The sequence below is a fragment of the Chiloscyllium punctatum genome, chromosome 40 (genome assembly GCF_047496795.1).
Source record: "Chiloscyllium punctatum isolate Juve2018m chromosome 40, sChiPun1.3, whole genome shotgun sequence".
Taxonomy (NCBI): Eukaryota; Metazoa; Chordata; class Chondrichthyes; order Orectolobiformes; family Hemiscylliidae; genus Chiloscyllium; species Chiloscyllium punctatum.
In genome coordinates this window covers 17,872,002-17,896,307 of record NC_092778.1, presented here as the reverse complement: position 1 = coordinate 17,896,307, position 24,306 = coordinate 17,872,002, and the positions used below count along the sequence as shown (strand labels likewise).

Below are 24,306 nucleotides of genomic sequence, written 5' to 3'. Positions count from 1 at the left end.
GCCCCTGTCCTTCTAGATGGTTCCATGCCTCCGAATTCCTAATCTCTGATGTATTCTTGTAGTGAACTGTTTCTGCAGACAAAACAGGATCTAGTAATATTTTATGTGGTTTAGCCGTACATAGCAATGGATGAATAAATTGTTGCCTGCAATATCAGAAAGTCTAAAAATGGAACAAAGGTGAGAGCAGCAAAGGTCAGGGTGAGTTTCTAGGGTATCACGAGTCAGCTCCGCTTAAGCAGATTGGCAGTTACAAAAATGTCATGGTGGACAAAGAACCAAAGGCAAGACAGTTGGAATGTTGTTAATGTAGTTTGAGGTGAATTGAGTTTACTTCCCCCTGTCCCTCCACCCCAAGGAGGAAATAGAAAGAAGCAAGAGTGCGAGCAGGAAGGGGGCTGTGGGTGAGAATGAGACCAGGAAGTGGTCAGAGAGGGTCTTATATGTGATAGAGAGCACAATTGTAATGGGAAGGTCAAGAGTGCATCTGAGAATATTGATTAGGGATTTTATGTAGAACGAGAGATTAAGGGAGGATAGGAGGACAATGAATTTAGATGGAGATTGAAATCACCAGTGATTAGAAGTCACTGAGCTCAGAGTCTGTGAGGGAGGATATAGTTTAAGGTCTCGGTGAGTATTTTTTTCTGGTGCTTGATATAGGGGTCAAGAATTTTAAATGAATCACATAGTGTTGATCTGATGTTGTGAAAAGCACTACATATGTGGATGTTCTTCCCTTTAAAAATTTGCAGTTTTAATAATATTATAATTTTATCTTTGATCTATTTAGTTTATGGCAAGAATGTGTTAGCAGTAATCGAGCAGCCCTTGGAAGAACAGAAACTGCACTCAGGGAAGAATACAGTTACATATCAGGCACGGCTGCTAAAGTCATTGATTTATGAGATCATTGGCTGGAATAACTAGCAAAATATTTATCTTGCTTGAAACAAGGTTGAGCTGCTCAGAATTATCTTACATTTCAACTTCTTTAAAGGGATACACAATTTTTAGAAAACATTTCACCTTTTGCAATGAAATATTGACATACTGGCTGTATAAATTCAGCCGTACTGTAATTCATTTTATATACTCCAACTTCCACAGGTATGTCCTTTATGTATCTTGTTAGAGACATCAAAAACAACTGTTGCTTATGGGAGGGAAATAATATTCCAGATCGTATTTGTGACTTAATCATTTGTCAATCCAGGTGCAATAGAGACTGTGTTTTAATAATACACTTAAATTTTGTTAAGGTCTTTCAAAACTTGTCAGAGTTGTGTTTGTTTTTACTGTTACACATTTTTGGAAGTAAAAGATTCTGGACTCTGATTGCATGTACTTTCGTGAGCACATTTTATTCTGAAAGACCTGTCATATAAAATTGACAAAGGCTCTGCACTTCACTTTATATTTTATTGAATAAAGTGGACAATTTTTTAAAAAAGTACAGCAGTTTATGGTGTATCATTTAATGTAGTGCAGAGTTACATGGTTCTACTGCAGTCAGTATGTATTTTGTAAACTGAACAGAAGCAAGGAGTGCACAAGGGCTAATGATATTGACCTGAAGGAATTGTTGGATTTCAGTCGGGAGTGCACTGGGTTCAGCTAAGGTCCTCTTTGACGAGAGGTATACTTTATAAAACTTCTGAAGAATCAGCTAGGTAAAAGACAGGAAAAAACATGGAAAGGTTGTTCTGCAAACAAAGGTGTCAGGTTAACAGCAATGTTTTGTAAATGGAACAGTGGTCAGACAGCATGGAAACAGTCCATGCCAATCGTACTCCCAAATTAAACTAATCCCAGCTGCCTGCTCTTGGCCCATATCCCTTCAAACCTTTCTCAATCATGAACTTATCCAAATGTCTTTTAAAACATTGTAGCTGTCCCCGCATCCACCACTTCCTCTGGAAGGTCATTCCACACACAAACCACTCTCTCACCTTAATAATATACGTCCTTGTCTTGAAATCTCCCACCAGAGGGAAATCTGTTGTGGCAATTAAGGGAACAGTCCCTTAGTCTTGGATTATACATATGTTAGAACAATTTGGAGGGTGGAGCTTTTCCTACAAATTTGTATAACTTTTTTACCATAAATAATCATTATATTTAACTCCTCCACTGTAAAGTCTGAAGGTGATGCCCTGTGGTTTTAACTTCCATTCTGCGAGCTTATCACTCACATCACTGCATTTCTAAAGGGAAAGATGAGATGCCCTTCCTTAGGGTTAATACCGTCATAAACCCAAATTGAATGCCAGCCCACATCATGCCTGGTTGCTGCTTTAGTATTCATCACTTTAGATAAGATCAGACGTTCCCCATTCCTGAGCAGGGGTTGACTTCTCAAACAAATAGATAATGGTCATTCTTGCAAGTTAGCTTGATGAGTGCAAAATGACAACCTTTGCAAGAAGTCTTTTTTCACCAAATCCTGTACAACCAAATGACTATTTATAAATAGAATTAATATCTTTCTAGAATTCTAACGTGCCAGCTCCTTTCTCAATATGTTGTGTATCTAGGTAGATGATGATAAACAGAATCATACGAATAACTATACTCATTCTTAGATTGAAAAGCAGAACTTGTTATAATGTACTATAAATGATGCATTAAAGCCTTGTTGCTAAGTTGCTGGTGTTCCTGCAAAATTCTGCTTGTTCCGTAGAAACGTAGGTAACCGCCCAAGGCTCCAACAGCAACACCGGTCATGTGATCTGAACAACCACCTGAAACAAAAACACATTTGTGAATTCTTTGATCAGGGAATTTTCCAGACAATGTCAATACCTACTGTACCCAGTTTTATACGCCTTGACATTGTGTTCAAGAAACGAAATTGCAAACACTTAGTGAATTTACATCCATTCTGTAGTTCTGAATCTTTCATCTCATTGATGATTCATTTCTGAAGTTGCGTGCTGTCCTTATGGTCACATGATTTTCCAACATTAACAAAATATGGTAATTTCCTAGGTGTAAGTCTTAAATGTATAAAATAAGTGAGCACACAGGCTCCTAACATATCAGAACTTAGAGTCACAGTCTGAAAATAAAGGGTCAGCCATTTAGAAGTGAAATGAGAAAGTTTTTTTCAACAGAGCAGATGTGAATCTTTCTAACTATCTACCCCAATGGAGCTGTGATTGCTTGTCTTATACATATTTAAGACTGAGCTTCATCTCATTGAGAAATTACAACACAGCTGGAGGCCATTCAGCCCATCAGAGACACTATAGAGCTATCCAATCAGTCTCATTCAAGTGCTCTGTCCTGATTTCCTGAAAGTTTAATTTGCTTGATTTTCCATTCAATTTAATTTCAAAATCATTCACTGCCTCTACTCTTACCATCTTTCTTGATAGTGTGTTCCAGGTCATTTTCACTCCATGTGTTAAAAAAAAGTTCCTCTTTACATGGATTCAGAGTCAGTCGGCAAGGAAACAGACCCTTCAATCCAACGTCGAACTTAATCCCAAACTAAACTAGTCCCACCTACCTGCTCCTGGCCCATATACCTCCAACACTTTCTTATTCATGTACTTATCCAAAATGTCTTTTGAATGTTGTAACTGTACTTGCATCCACCACTTCCTCTGGAAGTTCATTCCACACACACACAACACTAATGGAAATCTAAAAGTTGATGCCCCTTCGTCCTTGATCCATCAATTTGTGGGAATACCTATTCTCTACCCTAACAATAGACATCATTATCTTGTTCTTTTCAACCAAACCTCCTCCAAACTTAAATAGCTCCAATGAAAGTAGCCCATAATCAGAAGAACTGGAAACAAACAAACACAGAAGGGATAAAAATTGAAATTGAACAGATTGTAGGCTAAGGAAGGGCAGATGAGAAAGTGATACACACGATTAACATCAACAACTGCATATTTTTCATAAGGAGATTGCAAAGTTGCAGAATAAACATAAGGAGAAAGTGAGGACTGCGGATGCTGGAGATCAGAGTTGAGAGTGGAGTGAGCTGGAAAAGTACAGCAGGTCAGGCAGCATCTGAGGAGCAGGAGAGTCGACGTTTCGGGCATAAGCCCTTCATCCTGATGAAGGGCGTATGCTATAGAAGTACTGCTCCATGGTGCAGAATAGTACCTCCACAAAATGATGTCAAAGCAAACTGGTTTGGAGGGAGTGACATTATAGAACTGGTAAAATACAAGATAACCAGGAAATATTAAGAAAGGTAGAGGACAGTAATGAAGGAAGTCCGTTTTGCACACTAGTGGAGTTAAAGGGTGTCAAGAGTGCAGGAAACGCAGAATTAAGTAAAAAGGTCAGGCATGATTTTGCTAAGTGTACATAGCATAAGTGAAGTGTCCTTGAAGGGCCAAATATATGCTCAAGTCCCTATTTCTCATATTCTACTGGACAGAATGCTGTCCAGTCTGGAGCAGCATGTATTGAGCTTGGAGAAGGGCTGAATGAATGCAGCTGCGATGAAAGGACATTCAAACAGTGTTCTTAACTTGACAGATTTAATCACTTCTGAAACTTCTTGCAGCATTGCATCACAAGCTGGGACAAATGTTGCCAGCGAAAGATTCATTTTGATATCTTTCCATGGCCTCCACATTAGATGAAAAGCAATTCCTTATTCCCTGAGAGACTTCAAGGAGGCTTGAGCTTTCCACTTGCTGTATCCAGTGCAGCATCAGTGAGCCTGAAGGTGCCACTTTCTCACAGCTTCAGTCATGTCACATCCTCGCAGCGTTCCTTACTGCCACAATTAACTTTCCCTTCTGGCGGTGCTGGCTGGTTTCACAATTGTGCATATATGGTGGCACAGTGGTTAGTGTTGCTGCCAAACAGTACTAGGGAGCTGAGTTTGATTCCACTCTCTGGCAACTGCCTGTGTGGAGTTTACACATTCTCCCCGTGTCTGCGTGGGTTTCCTCCTGGTGCTCTGGTTTCCTCCCACAGTCCAAAGATATGCAGGTTAGGTAGATTGGCCACGCTAAATTGCCCAAAGTGTCCAGGGATGTGCAGGCTATTGATGAGCCATGGGAAATGTAGGGTAAGAGGAATAGAGTAGGGGATGATTCTGGATGGGATGTTCTTCGGAAGGGGATTGGTGTGGGCACGATGGGCCAAATGCCCTGCTTCTACACTGTAGGGTTTCCATGAATATCTAGTTAAAAAATCACACAACACCAGGTTATAGTCCACCAGGAAGCACTAGCTTTCGGAGTGCTGCTCCTTCATCAGCTAGTGCTTCCAAGTAAACCTGTTGGACTATAACCTGGTGTTGTGTGATTTTTAACTTGTCCCCCACTCCAGTCCAACACTGGCTCCTCCACATCGTGAATATCTAGAGCCCACCCCCTAAACCCCAAAAACACAATTATTGATTTTTCATGCTTGCATGGATTTAATTTGATTTCTTTATTGTCACATGTATTTTCTTACGAAATACTATGAAAAGTGTTGCATAATATCACCACTCTCTGGCACCATCTTAAGACAGAGAAAGATATACCTAAACATAGACTATAAAAGCAGGAAAATAAAGTTCAACCTTCCAGTCCTTTGTGTTAAGGGTCTGGAGTGGCCAGACACAAGTCCCCTTGCCGTGCTGCAGAACATGAGTCACCACTCTCCGACACCAGCTCGCCTGTATTCCTCACAATGATTCCCAATGATTTGGGCATTCCCCTATCCACCATCCTGCTGAATTTCTAGACCTTCCGGTCTACGTTGGGTATCGTAACCAAATCTGAAATGGTCTCCTTAACTGGAATATGAAGTTCACAGCAGTAGTGTTGGGACAGATGCTGATTGCTGTGTTTGTTATATGCTTGACAAACAGTAAAATCTTGGAACTCTCTCCCTTAAAAGCACCGTGGGTCTACCTACACCTTCTGGACTGTAACAGTTCAAGACAATAGGGTACCGCCACTTTTTCATGGGCAATAGGTGAATAGCCAAGGTCTTTTCCCCAGGGAGTCCAAAACTAGAGGGCATAGGTTTAAGGTGAGAGGGGAAAGACTTAAAAGGGACCTAAGGGGCAACTTTTTCACGCAGAGGGTGGTGCGTTTATGGAATGAGCTGCCAGAGGAAGTGATGGAGACTGGTACAATTGCAACTTGTAAAAGGTACCTGGTTGGGTATATGAATAGGAAGGGTTTAGCAGAATGTGGGCCAAGTACTGGCAAATGGGACTCGATTAATTTAGGATATCTGGTTGGCATGAACAAGTTGGACTGAGGGGTCTGTTTGCGTGCTGTATATCTCGATGACCCTATCTATCATCAAACATTATTGTTGCCATTTAGTCACAGTTCTGTCAGTTTTGAAATCCAATAGTTTATTAACTAACTACAATGAATATTTTTTCAGAATTAATATCTTACCTTTTAAATTGTTTGATCTTCTCTTCACTCGCTTGTGTTTTGGCAACGTGTATTTTTGCCCTAGTGAGAAATCAAACTGAATTAATGGCAAATGAATTACAAGGTAAAAATCCTTAAGATATTACAAAACAGGAAAATTGAGGCATAGCCCTCACGACTAATATGTAGTTGACTTATTTTTAAGAGGGATGTTAATTTTAAAATGTGTGTTTTGGTACTTGAGGTGTAGCTGACAGTCCTTGAAGGAAAATCTCAGTGAAAATTATTACCTGTTACCCTAGAAGAAAATGATGATTCAACCTAGATAATTCTTCTTTCTTATAAGTCACTGTCCTTTGGTAGTGATCGAGTAAGATCTCTCTTACTAAGGGACTGTTTCAATGATGAAAGGCTTATGCTCGAAATGTCAATTCTCCTGCTCCTCAGATGCTGCCTGACCTGCTGTGCTTTTCCAGCATCATGCTCTCAGCACTGTTTCAATGACGCCAATTACTGGCAAATTCCCACAGCATCTGTATTCTTAAAGGAACAAAACGAGGAGGTGTCCCTTTAAGGCATTGTGAGAATTGCTTTGGACCTGGAGCAACCTCAGGAGGTCACAGCGAACGTGCAACAATGCAGGGTCAGGCCTATTCGCAGGCTGACATGGTTTCGCTACGTTGGAATTGTTCTGGACCAGACGAAAGGAGATAATCCAAACTGCCAGAAATCTGAACACAAACAGAAATGGCTGCGAATAGCCAGCAGATCTGGCAGTAACCCTGGAAAAATAATACTAATGTTCTGGATGTTGAACTCTTCCTCAGGACTGGAAGAAATGACCCAGTTTTGGAAAGAAATGACAGCATTTTTACAGAGGAAAGGAAACTTGTTTAAAACAGGATAGCTGTAGAGTTTGGATAGAGAGTAGAAAATAAATCAAATTGCCAAAGGCAGCAAATTGACGATGTATCATCTATCCCTCAGAACAGTTGTAGCACAGAAGAAGCCATTTAGTCCCACATACCACTTCAGAAGTATCATTTACACCTTCTCTTGGCCTTTTCCCTATTGCTTAAACCACACCCAACTCGATGCTAGTTTAATATCAAGATCTTTTACTTCACTTCACCTTCAACACTGACCAGTTAGGTTGGTGAGGTCACCAAGCTGAATGGAGTTGAGATCTGCTGGATGGAAATTCAGGCGCACCAGGTAAAGCAGAAATGCTTCTCTTCAGTCCCCTGACAACCAGCAATTTCCCACACTGTAGGGATTCTATTTAATGTGGCGACCAGCACGTTTGGCAATGCTCTGCACGTACTGTCCAGTCACCGAATTACATCGAAGAGAAGCAGCAAAAGTACAAAGTACCAGACAGGCTCAGCATGTTCAGCACCTGTGGTGAGAAATCAGGGTTAATGTTTCAGGTCGGGTGACCCTTCCTCAGAACCGAAAGGTCAATCGACCCAAAACGTTTACTGTGATTTCTCACCACAGACCCTGTCAGACCTGCTGAGCTTATCCAGCAATACCTATTTTTGTCTCTGATCCACAGTATCTGCAGTTCTCTCAGGTTTTATCTCAGAGGAGAGGGTTTGTGTGGGATTTGCAAGCACGGGTTGGTTGAGTACAGTATGCCCTTAGCCCATTGCAAGCATTTGATTTGCACTAACCAAACCCACCGCCCTGTGGCCAAACACTTTAACTCTCCCTCCCACCCTGCCAATAATGTAAGTCCTGGGCTGCCTCCACTGCTAAACCCTAATCATCTGACGCCTGGAGGAAGAATGCCTCATCTTCAGCCTTGAGACCCTCCAACCACACAGGATCAATGTGGATTTCACCAGGTTCTTCATTTCCCCTCCCCATACCTTATCCCAGATCCAACCTTCCAATTCAGCACCGCCTTCTTGAATGGTCCTGCCTGTCCATCTTCCTTCCCATCCATCTGCTCCACCCTCCTCTCTGACCTATTACCTTTACCCCCCACCTTCTTCCACCTATTGCACTCTCAGCTACCTTCCCCTAGCCCCACCCCTCCCTCCCATGTATCTCTCAGACCCCTTGGGCCACCCCCTCATTACTGATGAAGGGCTCATGCCCAAAACATCGACTCTCCTGCTCCTCAGATGCTGCCTGACCAACAAGTACTTTTCCAGCACCACATTCTTCGATTTAATTTAATCAGCCAATTCTGGCGATATATGATCTACGCTACTGGCACTGACATTGATTCGGGATACTGTCGAATTGTGTGCAAGACAGAACCTTCTCCCGGACTGACTACTGAATGCTCTTAATTGGAAAATACCACCTGCATCACCTCTGCATCATAACAGCATGAAATACCTTCCGAACCGGCTGTTCAAATCTTTGAGTTAGTTTGCCTTTCCAGAACAATTTGAGGTATCCCAGGTTCTTTATGGATCTGAAAGGGGGAGCCTTTGGCCCAGTTATAAGTCCATGCAATACACAGTGAGCAACAATCTGATCAGCTTGGTCAATGCCTTCAAGATACCTTTCAACGTCTGCACCAAACTTCAAGATGAGCAATTTGCTTGGGCTCTATGTTGTCAAAAAGGTTAAATGTGAAATTACACAATCCCAATCTGGAGATTGACTAGTGAAGGCTGGATTCAAGTCGAGATTAGTGGAGAACCCAGTGGAATTCTTAAACTTTTAGCATTTAGACATAGAGGGCAGGATGTGTTTCGGAGTCACGTCGACATATTGCGACACAATCTTTCTAAATCAACACATAAGTTCATAAACTCATAAAATATAGGAGCAGAATTAGGCCATTCGGCCCACTGAGTCAGCTCCACCATTTGATCATGGCTGATATGCTCCCCACCCCCATTTTCCTGCCTTCCATCCATTACCAATTAGAAATGGGTCTAACTCCTTAAATTTACTCACTGTCCCAGCATCCACTGCACTTTGGGGTAACGAATACCACAGATTCACAACCCTTTGGGAGAAGTAGTGTCTCCCCAACTCTGTTTTAAATTTGCTGCCCCTTATCCTAAGACTATGGCCTCTTGTCCCAGAATGCCCCACAAGAGGAAGCATCCGCTCCACATCTAATTTATCCACACTTTTTATTATCCTGAATACCTCAATTTGATCTCCCTTCATTCTTCTAAACTCTAGTGAGTATAGGCCGAAACTGTTCAATCTCTCTTCATACAACAACCCCTTCATCTCTGGGATCAATCTAGTGAACCTCCTCTGAACTGCCTCCAAAACCATTATATCTTTCCCTAAACAAGGGACCAAAGCTGTGCACAATATTCCAGGTGCACATCAACAGCTTGTACAGCTGCAGCAGTACTTCCTTACCTTCATATTCTATTTCTTTAGCGATAAAAAAAATTCCAGTTGCTTTCTTTATTATCTGCTGTACCTGTGATTCATTAATGAGTGCACCTAGATCCCTCTGCACCGGACCACCCCTAAGTCTCTCCCCATTAAGATAATAGATCACCTTCCCATTTTTCTGACCAAAATGCATGACCTCACACTTATTCCTCACACTTAAACGCCATCTGCCAGGTTTTGGTGCACTCCTCCTAACCTAACTGTACCCAGTTGTAAGTTCCTCGTCGCAATTTGGTGTCCTACCTATTTTGGTGTCGCCCACAAATTTGGCTGGAGAGCCTTCTATTGGTTTTTCCAGGGTTGTTAAGGTAGATTGTACATGTGAGACATGTAAGGGGTTTTAATTAATATTCCTTGTTAAAAAGGAGTCACTCACCAGATTTCCCAAAGCAACCAGCTGGCAGTTGCCACGCCAGGATGTGGTCAAGCCATTCGGCCTTGAAAAACTCTGAAAATCCAGCCTGCCCACAAAGCATCACTGCAAACGGGAAATATGTCATCAATAATTGTGCATTCAAGCAGCGAAAGTCATCCCGCGGGTCAATGTATTTCCCCAGCTGCTTTCAGCTACTCTCAAGTGACAACAGAGAAAGGAGCAGGCCACGATGAGACCCAATAACCACCTCTCATACTATGCCACCAAAGTGACCTCTCCAGTCGGCAGCAACCCTATCGCAGCTCCTCTGGATTTTCTGGATGTCCATGATCTCACTATGATTAAACTGGAAAGGGTTCAGAAGAGATTTAGCAGAATGTTTCTGGGAATGGAGGGTTCGAGTTATAAAGGAGAGGCTGGGACTTTTCTCACTGGCGCGTAATAGGTTGAGGGGTGCCCCTATCGAGTTTTATAAATTCATGAGGGGTATAAATAAGGTGAATAGCAGGTATCTTTTCCCTAGGGTGGGGGTTTTCAAACTAGGGAGCATGTTTTTATGGTGAGAAGAGAATGATTTAAAAATGACATGAGGGCAACTTTTTTTTACACAGAGTGGTTCATGTGTGGAATGAACTTCCAGAGGAATTGATGGCTGGAGTACAGTTATAATGTTTAAAAAACATTTGGAAAAGCTTATGTATAAGAAACGTTTGTGGCGATATGAGCCGAGTGGAGGCAGGTGGGACTAGTTTGGTTTGGGTTTATGTTCGGCATGGTATGATTGGGCCGAAGGGTCTGTTTCCGTGCTGTATGGAAGAGTACTGATGACTGAGAAACAGGGAATAGTGGATCATCTTTCAACACTTCTCCATCACAAAATTCATGCACCACCTTTCAAATGCTATGGTTCCTAATCCATCAATTAGTAAAACATTGTATGAAATTAGAAAGTGGGTCTTTATTTTCTTGTTCAGTACTGACATTATAATCAGAGCAGTACTGCCACTGCCCTGCTTTAGCCCTGTCTCTCCCAAGTTTCTTTTTCAAGTGCCCCACCAATTTCCTTTTGAACTTATTGATCATCTTGACTTACATCAGCTTTGTAGAACAATGAGTTTCGTTGTCTATGGGTCGTAAAGGGTAGATGGCACTGGAGAGTGCCACCCAAAGCAGAGTGAGGCCTAATTATTAGGTCTTGCTGAAAATTTCTGTCACTATGTCTATCATATCAATATAAACTGTAGCTGGAGAATAACATGCAATCAACTAGGTCTTGTTAAGTGCAAGAGCCTTTTCAAATTAGACCAGAAAATGGCTTTCCTCAACCATACTAGACTAAGGAAAGGTCACTGGACCCAAAACGTTAACAGTTTCCCTCTCCACAGATGCTGTCAATTGCTGAGGTTCTCCAGCAATTACTGTTTTAGTTTGCTGAAGATTATGAGGGGTCTATTTAAGGTAAAGAACTGGTGTTCCCCATGTCCCGATAGATCCAGGACTATGAGGTGCAAAGTTTAGGCATGAGATGTTGAGGGATTTTTTTTTAAGCTGTAAGTGATGATGATGTAAGGTTGAGGACGGTGGCTCAGTGGTTAGCACTGCTGCCTCACAGCATCAGGGACCCAGATTCAATTCTAGCCTCAGGCAACTGTCTGCGTGGAGTTTGCACATTCTCCCCGTGTCTGTGCGGGGTTTCTTCCCACAGACCAATGATGTGCAGGTTAGGGTGGATTGGCCATGCTAAATTGCCCATAGTGTGCAGGCTAGGTGGACTAGCCATGGGGAAATGCAGGAATAGCGTAGCTGTGTGTGTCTGGCTGGGATACTCTTCAGAAGTTCGGCGTGGACTCGATGGGCTTCCATACAGTAGGGTTCTATGATTGTATGATCGGGAACTCACTGCCTACAAAGTTGTGATGATGAATAATTTTGGAATTAAATTGAACGGACCCATAGACATTAAAATAAATATGCACAATGGAGACTGATTAGGTTGCTCATCAGAGATTCTGGTGAAGGGCTTTTGCCCGAAACGTCAATTTTCCTGCTCCTCAGACGCTGCCTGAACTGCTGTATCAGCATCTGCAGTCATTGTTTTTACCTTGCTGTGCTTTTCTAGCACCACTCTAATCTAAACTCTAATCTCCAGCATCTGCAGTACCCACTTTCGCCTTGCTCATCAGAGAGTCAATATGGACTCAAAGGACCGAATGGCCTCTTTCTTTACCATAATTACTCCAATTCCATGCCACCTTCAACCCTTCATGCCCGTCTATGCTCACGTCCAACACTATCCAGGACCACTCATCTGCACTATGCCAACCAATACCCCTCTAATCACCACCCTCTCCCTTTCTAGATCCTATTCCAACTAGTGCTAACTCTTACAAACCCATGTCCCCACCCACCATAGATTGGATTTCACAGCTTTGCCAATGCTTTGACTGTCACAGTGGGTTTATACACATTTAGGGACATTCGTACCTACATTTTGATGTACCTTACCCTCTCACAAGTCTGAGCGACCCTTTGAAAGGCACCCAAACCTGCCCCCCACTTCTATGTCATTGAAAACCCCACAAAGGCCAGCTGCCCGCCCTTCCTCCCAAGATGCCCTGGGAGCATCTTCAGAGAGATACCACATCTCTGTCAAACAAAGACCTGTGACAGTTGTCAATCAATCTTAAAATTGATTGTTCTTATAAGAGCCAAGTTGAAATAATTTAAATGCATTCAGTGTTTTATTTTAAATCAATGAGAATTTTCTTTTCAGACAGTCATGTGATCATGAGGCAAATCACTTTATGTCACCATGGCAACTGGAGTTTTTCAGGGTTTGCATGAGGGAAGGGGAAGGCAATGGGGACGGCGGCGGGGGGGGGGGGAAGATACAAGTTGGCACTAAGTTGGCACAGAGACGATAAAGGGATAGAGTGACTGGTACACAGCTTAGCATAAGCAGTGAGACTCTGAGCCACAGGACGTAAAAGCACATTCCTAAAGGAATTAAGCCAAATTCCAATAGATAATGGATATTAAAAATTATCCTATTTGGTAAAATATAAAGCTTGTTTACTGTTACCACTTTGTTTTTAAATGAAAATTACTTTACCGTATTCCAGAAATAAATCTTGTTCAGACAATGGATAACCATTCTTTTCAATCTGCAGATTCATTTGCAGCATATTGGAGCAGAAAATCTTCTTATAGCCCTGAACAAAGAGGGATGCCCGAGAATCCATGTGTTGAGCTTGTACAATATTTGAGCATTTTTTCTGGAATTTTCAATGGAAAAATAAATCATTTGGGAAGGAAAGAGACTTTTATCGAAATTAATGTGCCCACGGAGTTGGATTTGCCTCACTTGAACCTTGACATTTTTCAACAAAATAATTAGCAATGTTTTGCACTGTCTTATGTTACATTTATGTTGTCCACAATTCCTTATCTTTGAGCCATCAGCAAATTTAACCATCATATGATCAGTCCCCTAATCCAGGTCATTGACAGAGGTTGTAAACAGTTGAGGTCCCAGCACCAATCCCTATGGGACTCACTGTTCACATTCCGCCAACCTGAAAATGACCCATTCATGCCGACTCTCTAGTTTCTGTTAGCTCGTCAATTCTCGATGTTACATCATGAGCTCTGGTTTTATATAGTCACCTTTAATGTGACACCTACCTTTCTAAACCCAAGTATACCACATCTACAGGTTTCCCCCAACAAAAGCAAATTGTGCAGATCCTGGAAAGTTACCAAATCCCAACAGTGTGGAAACAGGCCATTCAGCCCAACAAGTCCACACCAACTCTCCCACCCAAACCCAGTCCTCTACATTTACCCCAGACTAATGCACCTAACCTACACATCCCTGAACACTATGGGCAACTTAGTATGGCCAATTCACCTAAACTGCAAATCTTTGGATTTGTGGGAAGAAATCCAGACAGACCATCAACCGAGGCAGAAATCGAACCTGGGTTCCTGGTGCTGTGAGGCAGCAGTGCTAACCACTGAGCCACTGTGCCATGGAATATGCAACCAAAGCAGACAGAGTGGTTAGGAAGGCGTTTGGCATGTTTGCCTTCATTGCTCAGACTTTTGAATATAGGAGTTGGAACATTATGTTGAGGTTGTACAGGATGTTGGGGAGGCCTCTTCTGGAATACTGTGCCCAGTTCTGGTTACTCTGTTATAGGAAGGATATTAGGAAGCTGGAGAGAGATCAGAAAAGATTTGTCAGGATGTTGCCAGGAATAGATGGTTTGGGTTAAAAGGAGAGACTGGATAGGCTGGGATTTTTTTCACTGGAGCGTAGGAAGTTGAGAAGTGACCTGATAGAGGTTTATAAAATACTGAAGGGTTTAAATAAGGTGAATGAGAGGTGTCTTTTCCCTATGGTGGGGGATTTCAAAACCAAGGGGCACATTTTTAAGGTGACAGAGAGAGATTTAAAAAGGACATGAAGGGCAACTTCTTTACACAGAGAGTGGTTTGTGTGGGGAATGAACTTCCAGGGAAAGTCATGGATGTGGGTACAATGTTACAGTGTCTAAAAGACATTTGGATAAGTACATGAATAAGAAATGTATGGAGGGATATAGGCCAAGCACAGGTTGATGGGACTAGTTTAGTTTGGGATTGTGGTCAGGTATGGACAGTTAGGACCGAGAGATCTATTCCCATGCTGTATAACTCTAAGAGCTGGAGAAACTCAGCAGTCTGGCAGCATCCATGGAGAGAGGAACAGAGTTAACCTTCCGAGTCCAATACAACTCTTCCTCAGTAAAGGAACATATTGAAACTCAAAATATTAACTCTGTTTCTCTCTCCATAGATCCCACCATATCTACTGGGTTTCTCCAGCACTTTGCTTACAAATTAATCAAAAATGATTTCCCTTTCACAAACCACGTTGACAACTTTTCTTGTCAAACTTTTCTTGTACCCTTCAGCTGAAAACGTCTTTTAGGCCAACATTGCCAGAAATGGACACTAATATTGACAGGGCAAGGTCAACAAGGTCATAGAGTCATACAGCATGGAAACCAATCCCTTGATCCAATCAAACCATGCTGAACATAATCCCAAACTAACCAAGTCTCACCTGCTTGCTCCTCCCCCATATCCCTCCAAACCTTTCCATAACCATGTACTTAACTATGTATCTTTAAAACATTGTACTGTGCCCATATCAATCTTTGTGAACAATCGAAGCAAGTGAGAAAGATAGGTTTGGTGCAGAAATGGAGGAGTTGAGTTACAGGTATTGAAAATGAATAAAAGGAAACAAGTGGAAGATTGGGTTAAGAACGAAAAATACAAAGGAAAGGGAATTTTTAATCCGATTTTGAGAAGTTCCCACAACAATTAACACCTGAAGGAATGAAACTCCGCAGTTATCATAGCTAATTGTCCATAGTGCAAAGGCAGCAACTAGCAGTTAATATATTGTTATAAAGGTTGCTCTGTCGAGGAATAAGGTGATTAAACAGTCCATGGTGAGTTTAATTGATCTCCACCACAGAAATCCATCAACTTAGTGGGATTTATTATACGTTCCCCATGAACATTTGTCTGCTTTTGCATATCTAATAGTGGGACGGGTTAGTCACCAATTTTTAGACATTTCAAGACAGTTCTGTTCCGCGTCTGAAGCTGCTGCATGTTAATAATGACGGCGAGTGCCATAAAGCACACCATTATTTTGACTGCATGTTCTGACCTATTATTTTTCCAGCAAAATTCAGCCCCTTGTCTACAGTGAATGTAGAAGGTCTATGGGTACAGTTTGGATTTTGATGAGTGATGACCATTGTGTGGTTGGAATTGAGAATAAAATCACTGGAATTGAATTCAAGTAACAACAATGAACCACCGAGCACTGGTGGGATTTACTTGCTAAGTGAATGGTTTCCACTTCAGTCAACTCATGTGTAATATTTCTCCTTTCTGGGCTTAGTGGCGATGTACGTGAAAGTCAATATGTGCAATCTTCCTCTCCCAGAGACAGAAGGAGTGGCAAGAAGGGAAATAATTGACTCACCCCACTCCCACCTTCACCAATTACAGTCTACATGAGCAGTCTACATGCTACTGCAGACTATTCCAACTTGCCAATGATTAAAGACCTTAAGTAATCAATTAATGGCTTCTTAAGAGCCTCAACTCCCTGATCGCTAGCTTTCACAATAGACAAGAAAACTGGATGGTTTCCCAACTGGGGCCAGGTTCAAGGGAACCTTTGTTCTACCCCAATCCAGAGGCAATCAGAGGGAGAGTCAAGACTCTGAAAGACAACCTGGCGCCCTTGCCACTAAACTCCTCTGAATCCTCTCTCCCCATGACGCCCATCTCAGGGGATGTACAAGAGATAGACCTACCTTCTTGTCATTAGATTCATGGAGGTGTAGGCCTCAACCTTGAGAAAGCAGAGGCCTCTGGCCTTTCTGACTTGCCAGCAGATCCTAGTGATCCAGGGAACCATTGTCAAGGCCTGCAACAGGGTGGGAGGGTCACCGAAGCTTTCTGATCAGGTTTTAATGAAGTGATTGGTGGGAGCTAGGGTGAGATTTTAGTTGCAGAAGGCAGAGAGTTAATGGACCTCTAGGATGCCTGCTCTCAATGTGATGTAGTGGCTCAGTGGTTAGCACTGCTGCCTCACAGAGCCAGTGACTCAGGTTTGATTCCAACCTCAGGCGACTGTCTGTGTGGAGTTTGCACATTCTCCCTGTGTCCACGTGGCTTTCCTCTAGATGTCCCGGTTTCCTCCCACAATCCAAAGATGTGCTGGTTAGGTGGATAGGCCATGCTAAATTGTCCCAAGTGTTCAGGGATGTGTAGGCTAGGTCAGAGGCATTAGTCAGAGGTAAATATAGGATAATAGGGATGGGGAATGGGTCTGGGTGGGTTACTCTTTGGAGGGTCGGTGTGGACTTGTTGGGCCAAAGGGCCTGTTTCCATACTCTAGGGATTCTATGATTCAAGTTGGAGAAAGGGAAAAGTTATAATGTTGACTAATTTCTGGAAGTGGACCAGATTCTTACTCTTTTGGTTCAGGATTGGAAGTTGTCATTTTCTTCAAATATTTTCAGATGCACCACTGGATAGTTATAAACAATATATTCAAAGCGAAAACAAAGCAGTTTTAAATCACAGCTTTTAATGAACAAATTTCTTACGTGCTCCACAATAATGAAGTACAGCAGCTGGTGTGATAGAGAGTAACCTTGACAGTTTAAAGTCGTCATCATTCTCTTACATAAGTCGGATTCCAGGCAAGAGACTCCATAGTTTTCCCTTCAGTTAAAGGAATGAAAATAAAACAACGTTTGTCAAATTATTTTCAGTGTAGTTTTAAAGATATCACCAACTCACACGAAATTACACTGCAAACCAATAATCTGGAATAAACAGCTGGATTAATGATAACCATGTAACCCTTGTCAATTGTCATCAAAATCTGTCTGATTCACTGATGTTCTTTTGTGAAGAGAATAAATCATCTTCACCTGGTCAGGCCTATATGTGACTCCAGACCCACAGCAATGTGGTTGACTCTCAATGCCCAGCTGCCTAGCCTGCGATGCCCACATCCTGCAAAATGAATAAAACAAGCAAAAGAACAATCATTTCGCTGTTTGGATATGGGGCAGCATGGTGACTCAGGGTGGTTAGCACTGCTGTCTCACAGCGCCAGGGACCTGGGTTCGATTCCAGCCTCGGGCAACTATCTGTGTGGAGTCTGCATGTTCTCCCCCCTGTCTGCGTGGGTTTCTTTCCAAAGATGTGCAGGTTAGATGGATTGGCCAGGCTAAATTGCCGATGATGCGCAGGTTAGGTGGGTTAGCCATGGGAAATGCAAGGTTGTAGGGATAGGGTTGGATGCCCTTTGAGGGTGGTGTGGATTCGAAGGGCCGAATGGCTTGTTCCAACACTATGGGTTCTATCCTGTTTGTTGGCCAGGACCATGTTCCACCATTTCCTCCAAGCATCCTGTGCAGAGGCAGCAGCGGGTCCTAGTTCCTGGGACACAAACACACACACATTGTCCCTTCCAAGGACACCTACCTTGAAGCAGTTCTCCTCCTCTCCCTACAAGGATCTCAGTGAATCTCTTTCTCACTGCACCCCACAGGTCTATCACCATCGCCCACCCCTCCCCCTCAATATTCATCTAACTATCACGTTCCCAGCTAGTGTCCCCTCCCCCCCCCAGCTCCACCCCCCTCCCATTTATCTCTCAGTTTCCATCCCTCCCCCCCCCACCGGCCTACAAGCCTCATCCTGATGAAGGGCTTAATTCAATTCCCCTGCTCCTTCAATGCTGCCTGACCTGCTGTGCTTTTCCAGCACAACACTCTCGACATTGTCTGGATCTCTCTGGAGGGCAGTCCCCGCTGTATGAATTTTCACAGTAGATCTGCATTGACTGTCTCCTCCCTTCCGGCTTACACTGGGCTGGGTCCCTGGCTCAAAATCTTGGATTGATGTTCAGTCACAGAATCCATAGCCTAGTCAGATTGCTAAGGCTCGCTTCAAATTGGAGAGCTTAGGGCTATGCAGATAGTTACTACAAGACAGATTACATTATTTTTCAACTCTGTCCTTGAGAATCATGATGAGATTACATGTAGTAAAGTTACAGTGAATGGGATTCTTTCCCTATTTTCTCTTTATACATAATTATAGAACATAGAACAGTACAGCACAGTACGGGCCCTTCAGCCCACATTGTTGTGCCAAGCATTTAATTTAATCTAAGATCAACTAAAATTACACACCCTTCAATTTACTGCAGTCCATATGCTTGTCCAGCTGTCGCTTAAATGTCCCTAATGTCTCTGACTCTACTATCACCACTGGCAGTGCATTCCACCACTCACTGTGTAAAGAACCTACCTCTGACATCTCCCCTAAAGGTTCCTCCTATCACCTTAAAATTATGACCCCTCGTGACAGCCATTTCTGCCCTGGGGAAAAGTCTCTGGCTGTCTACTCTATCTATGCCTCTCATTACCTTGTACACGTCTAACAAGTCACCTCTCTTCCTTCTTCTCTCCTGTGTGAAAAGCCTTAGCTCACTCAACCTCTCTTCATAAGACAATTCCTCCAGTCCAGGCAGCATCCCGGTAAATCTCCCCTGCACCCTCTCTAAAGCATCAACATCCTTCCTATAATGAGGCAAACCAGAAATGGACACAATATTCCAAGTGTGGTCTAACCAGGGTTTTAGAAAGCTGCAACAAAGCCAAAACATTATGGTGGCTCAGTGGTTAGCACGGCTGCCTCACAGCACCAGGGTCCCAGGTTCAATTCCAGCCTCAGATGACTGTCTGTGTGGAGTTTGCACATTCGCCCTGTGTCTGTGTGGGTATATTCCAGGTGCTCCAGTCTCCTCCCACAGTCCAATTATGTGCAGTTTAGGTAGATTGGCCATGTTAAATTGCCCCGTAGTATCCAGGGAATGTGGTGGGTTAGGATGGGAAATGTGGGGCTACAGGGATAGGTTTGGGATCTGGACGGGATGCTCTTCGGAAGGTCAGTGCAGACTCGATTGGCCAAATGATCTCTTTCTGAACTATAGGGATTCTGTAATGTGTGCTGGATACTTTCATCAATCGTATTTAAATATTTCATTTCTTGTATTATAAATTAACATTTTTTTCATGGAATATTTTAGAATAGCAAAGAGATCTCAGCATCATATGTTTGTTTGATTTAGCTATCAACATAGTAATCACATCTAAAAGTGTCATTCTAACACTGGCATTTTTTGTTGTATTTGTTCCTGAGATGGTGATTTATTGCCTGTCCCTCATGGCTCTTGGGAAGCTGGTGGTGAGTCAACCTCTTGGAACACTGCAGTTATCAGGGATGTCGAGATGTGCTCAGTGCTGTTACCATGGGAGCACTGGGGATTTGAACCAGCAACACTGAAGGAAAGATGGTTTGGTTTCAAGTCAGGATGTTGGAAGCTTGCAGGGGGAATGTTGAAAGTGGTGATGTCCCCATGCGTCTGCTATCCCTGTCCTTCTGGATGGTGGAGTTAGTGACTGTGGAAGCTGCTGTCATAAGGAACCTTACTGAGTTGTTGCAGAGATTCTTACTGTGTGTCATGGTGGAGAGAGTGAATGGCTAAGACATTAATGGTTAATGGATAAAGTGTTGATCAACTGGGCTGCTTTGTCCTAGACATAACATAAAATAACCTGTACCACTCCTAAACATTTCCCCTTTATAGCTTATGACTATTTCCTTCTGAATTAGGCCCTTTTGGAATACTGCACTTATTTCTGGTCTCCCTACTGTGGGAGGGATTCATGAAACTTGAAAGGGTTCAGAGAAGATTTACAAGGACTTTGCCATGGTTGGAGGGTTTGAGCTGTAGGGAGAGATTGAATAGGCCGGGGTTATTTTTCCTGGAGCGTCGGAGGCTGGGGGGTGACCTTATAGAAGTTTGTAACATAAGGTGCATGGATAGGGTGAATAGCCAAGGTCTTTTCCCCAGGGTAGGATAGTCCAAAACTAGAGGGGTTTAAGATGAGAAGGGAAAGATTTAAAAGGCAGCAAAGGGGCAACTTTTTCACACAGAAGGTGGTGCGTGTATGGAATGAGCTGCCAGAAAAAGTGGTGGAAGCTAGTATAATTGTAAAATTTAAAAGGCAGCTGGATGGGTTTAGAGTTTAGAGTTTAGGAAGAGTTTAGAGAGATATGGGCCAAATGGTTAATGCGCCTAACGGTCTGGGCAATTTAACGTGGACAATTCACCTAACCTGCACACCTTTGCACTGTGGGAGGAAACCGGAGCACCTGGAGGAAACCCACACAGACACGGGGAGAATGTGCAAACTCCACACAGACAGTCGCCTGAGGCAGGAATTGAACCTGGGTCCCTGGCGCTGAGATGCAGCAGTGGTTACTCTTCGGAGGGTCGGTGTTGGGAATCTAATCTAATGTTAGTAAATGGGATAGATTAATTAAGGATATCTGGTCAGCACAGACAGGTTGGAACAAAGGGTTAAGAACTTCTGCACACAAAGCAAGAACAGCTAAGGACATATTTGGAATGTTTAGTCTTCTTAAAAAAGTCAGTCTGGATTGATAATAAAGCACACACAAAATGGTTGTAAATATGGTAAAAAGAAATGAGGCTGATACCAATCAATAGCTAAAGGACTAACAGAATGGGCAGGAAAGCGGCATATACAAAAACAGAAAGCGATGGAGAAACTCAGCAGGTCTGACAGCATCTGTGCAGAGAAAGCAAGAGTCAATGTCTTACGCCCTTCAGCAGAGGCAGATTCAATCAGTTAGAGAGGTCGGAAGCCATGCACTTTGATAGAAGTAATACGGTGATAACATTGTCTGAATGACACCATTCTAAAGAGGGTTCAGGAGCAGAGGGACCTGGGAGGTCACGCGCATCAATCTTTTAAGATAACAGGACATCCAGAGAGAACAGTTAGTAAAACGTGAGGGACCTTGGGTTTTATAAATAGAGAAACTGAGTATAAAAGCTAGGGAGCTATACTGAACCGTTACAAAGCTCTTTTCAGGCCACAACTGGATGGCATGGTGGCTCAGTGGTTAGCACTTGCTACCTCACAGCACCAGGGGCCCAGGTTCGATTCCAATGTGGGCAACTGCTTGAAGTTTGCAAAGCCTCCTCTCGTTTACCTGAGTTTCCTCCCACAGTCCAAAGATGTACAGGTTAGGTGAACTGCCCAGGCTAAATTGCCCATAGTGTCCAGGGAGGTAAAGGCTGGGTGGATTAGTAAAGGCTGGGGAAATGCAGGGATAGGGGAGAGGGGTGGGTCTGGGTAGCACGCTCTTTGGCGCGTTGGTGCGGACTTGATGGACTGAATGGCCTGCTTCCACATTGTAGGGATTCTATAACCAGAGAATTATTTCCAGTTCGGTCACCACGCTTTAGGAAGGAAACGAGGGCCCTTTACCGCATGGAGGGGAGATTTACCAGAATTAGAACATAGAACAGTACAGCACAGAACAGGCCCTTCAGCCCATGATGTTGTGCCGACCATTGATCCTCATGTATGCACCTTCAAATTTCTTTGACCATATGCATGTCCAGCAGTCTCTTAAATATCCCCAATGACCTCACTTCCACAACTGCTGCTGGCAACGCATTCCATGCTCTCACAACTCTCTGTATAAAGAACCCACCTCTGACATCCCCTCTATACTTTTCTCCAACCAGCTTAAAACTATGACCCCTCGTGTTAGCCATTTCTGCCTTGGGAAATAGTCTCTGGCTATCGACTCTATTGATGCGTCTCATTATCTTGTACACCTCAATTAGGTCCCCTCTCCTCCTCCTTTACTCCAATGAAAAAAGTCCGAGCTGAGTCAACTTTTCTTCATAAGATAAGCCCTCCAGTCCAGGCAGCATCCTGGTAAACTTCCTCTGAACCCTCTCCAAAGCATCCATATCTTTCCTATAATAGGGCGACCAGACCTGGACGCAACATTCCAAGTGCGGTCTAACCAAAGTTTTATAGAGCTGCAACAAGATCTCACGACTCTTAAACTCAATCCCCCTGTTAATGAAAGCCAAAACACCATATGCTTTCTCAACAACCCTGTCTACTTGGGTGGCCATTTTAAGGGATCTATGTACCTGCACACCAAGATTCCTCTGTTCCTCCACACTGCCAAGAATCCTATCCTTAATCCTGTTCTCAGCTTTCAAATTCGACCTTCCAAAATGCATCACCTCGCATTTATCCAGGTTGAACTCCATCTGCCACCTCTCAGCCCATCTCTGCAACCTGTCAATGTCCCACTGCAGCCTACAACAGCCCTCTATACTGTCAACCACACCTCCAACCTTTGTGTCATCTGCAAACTTGCTGACCCATCCTTCAATCCCCTCATCCAAGTCATTAATAAAAATTACAAATAGTAGAGGCTGAAGGAAAGAGCCCTGCGGAACACCACTCACCACTGACTTCCAGGCAGAATATTTTCCTTCTACTACCACTCGCTGTCTTCTGTTGGCCAGCCAATTCTGTATCCAGACAGCTAAGTTCCCCTGTATCCCATTCCTCCTGACCTTCTGAATGAGCCTACCATGGGGAACCTTATCAAATGCTTTGCTGAAGTCCATATACACCACATCCACAGCTTGACCCTCATCAATTTATGGGCAGCATGGTGGCACAGTGGTTAGCACCGCTGCCTCACAGCGCCAGAGACCCGGGTTCAATTCCCGCCTCAGACGACTGTCTGTGTGGAGTTTGCACGTTCTCCCTGTGTCTGCGTGGGTTTCCTCCGGGTGCTCCGGTTTCCTCCCACAGTCCAAAGGTGTGCAGGTCAGGTGAATTGGCCATGCTAAATTGCTCGTAGTGTTAGGTTAGGGGTATGGGTGAGTTGCGCTTCGGTGGGGCGGTGTGGACTTGTTGGGCCGAAGGGCCTGTTTCCACACTGTAAGTAATCTAATCTAATAATCTAAAAACTTTTCTAGTCACACCCTCAAATAACTCAATACGTTTTGTGAGGCATGACCTGTCCCTCACAAAGCCGTGTTGACTGCATTTAATCAAGCCAGGCTTTTCCAGATGGTCATAAATCCTATCCCTCAGAACCCTTTCTAACACCTTGCAGACGACAGACGTGAGACTTACTGGTCTGTAATTGCCGGGGATTTCCCTATTTCCTTTCTTGAAGAGAGGAATTACATTTGCCTCTCTCCAGTCCTCAGGTACGACTCCAGTGGAGAGCGAGGATGCAAAGATCTTCGCAAGTGGCGAAGCAATTGCATTTCTCATTTCCCAAAGCAGCCGAGGACAAATCTGGTCCGGGCCTGGCGACTTGTCAATCTTAATCTTAATTGTTCCAGGAATGGACATGTTGCCTACAAGGTTCAGTTAGAGAAGCTGCTTGGAACAAATGAAATTATGGGAAGGAGTGATATATGTTTACATAAGGTTTTGCTGAGGTAGACAAAGCTGTTCCCATTAACTAATGGATCAATTAAATTAAACCTGCCTTATAAAAACATTTCAACAATCACAATAAGCATTTTAATTCATTACACTTCCTTCAAAAATTAATTGATGAAGTCAGCATAATTGTTAAAGAGTGTAATCATTGTTCTAGGTGATTGGAAGTGTAGATAAATGCCTAAGTGGACAATGGGATTAAGTAAAAATGGAA

At 43.2% G+C, this 24,306-nt stretch overlaps 2 protein-coding genes across 2 annotated transcripts in view; one reads left to right on the top strand and one right to left on the bottom strand.

The window, feature by feature from the left end:
* ift70 (intraflagellar transport 70) overlaps positions 1 to 1,453 on the top strand; it is a 68,536-nt gene extending 67,083 nt beyond the window's left edge. Inside the window, exon 19 of the mRNA XM_072559401.1 lies at positions 794 to 1,453. Within this exon, the coding sequence (XP_072415502.1) occupies positions 794 to 930 (137 nt within the window). The 3' untranslated portion in view covers positions 931 to 1,453. The remainder of the gene's footprint in view (positions 1 to 793) is intronic.
* c40h16orf89 (chromosome 40 C16orf89 homolog) overlaps positions 1,436 to 24,306 on the bottom strand; it is a 35,064-nt gene continuing 12,193 nt past the window's right edge. The window contains 5 exon segments of the mRNA XM_072559402.1: positions 1,436 to 2,744; positions 6,387 to 6,446; positions 10,126 to 10,227; positions 13,238 to 13,400; positions 17,310 to 17,427. Coding sequence (XP_072415503.1) covers positions 2,614 to 2,744; positions 6,387 to 6,446; positions 10,126 to 10,227; positions 13,238 to 13,400; positions 17,310 to 17,427 — 574 coding nt within the window. The 3' untranslated portion in view covers positions 1,436 to 2,613.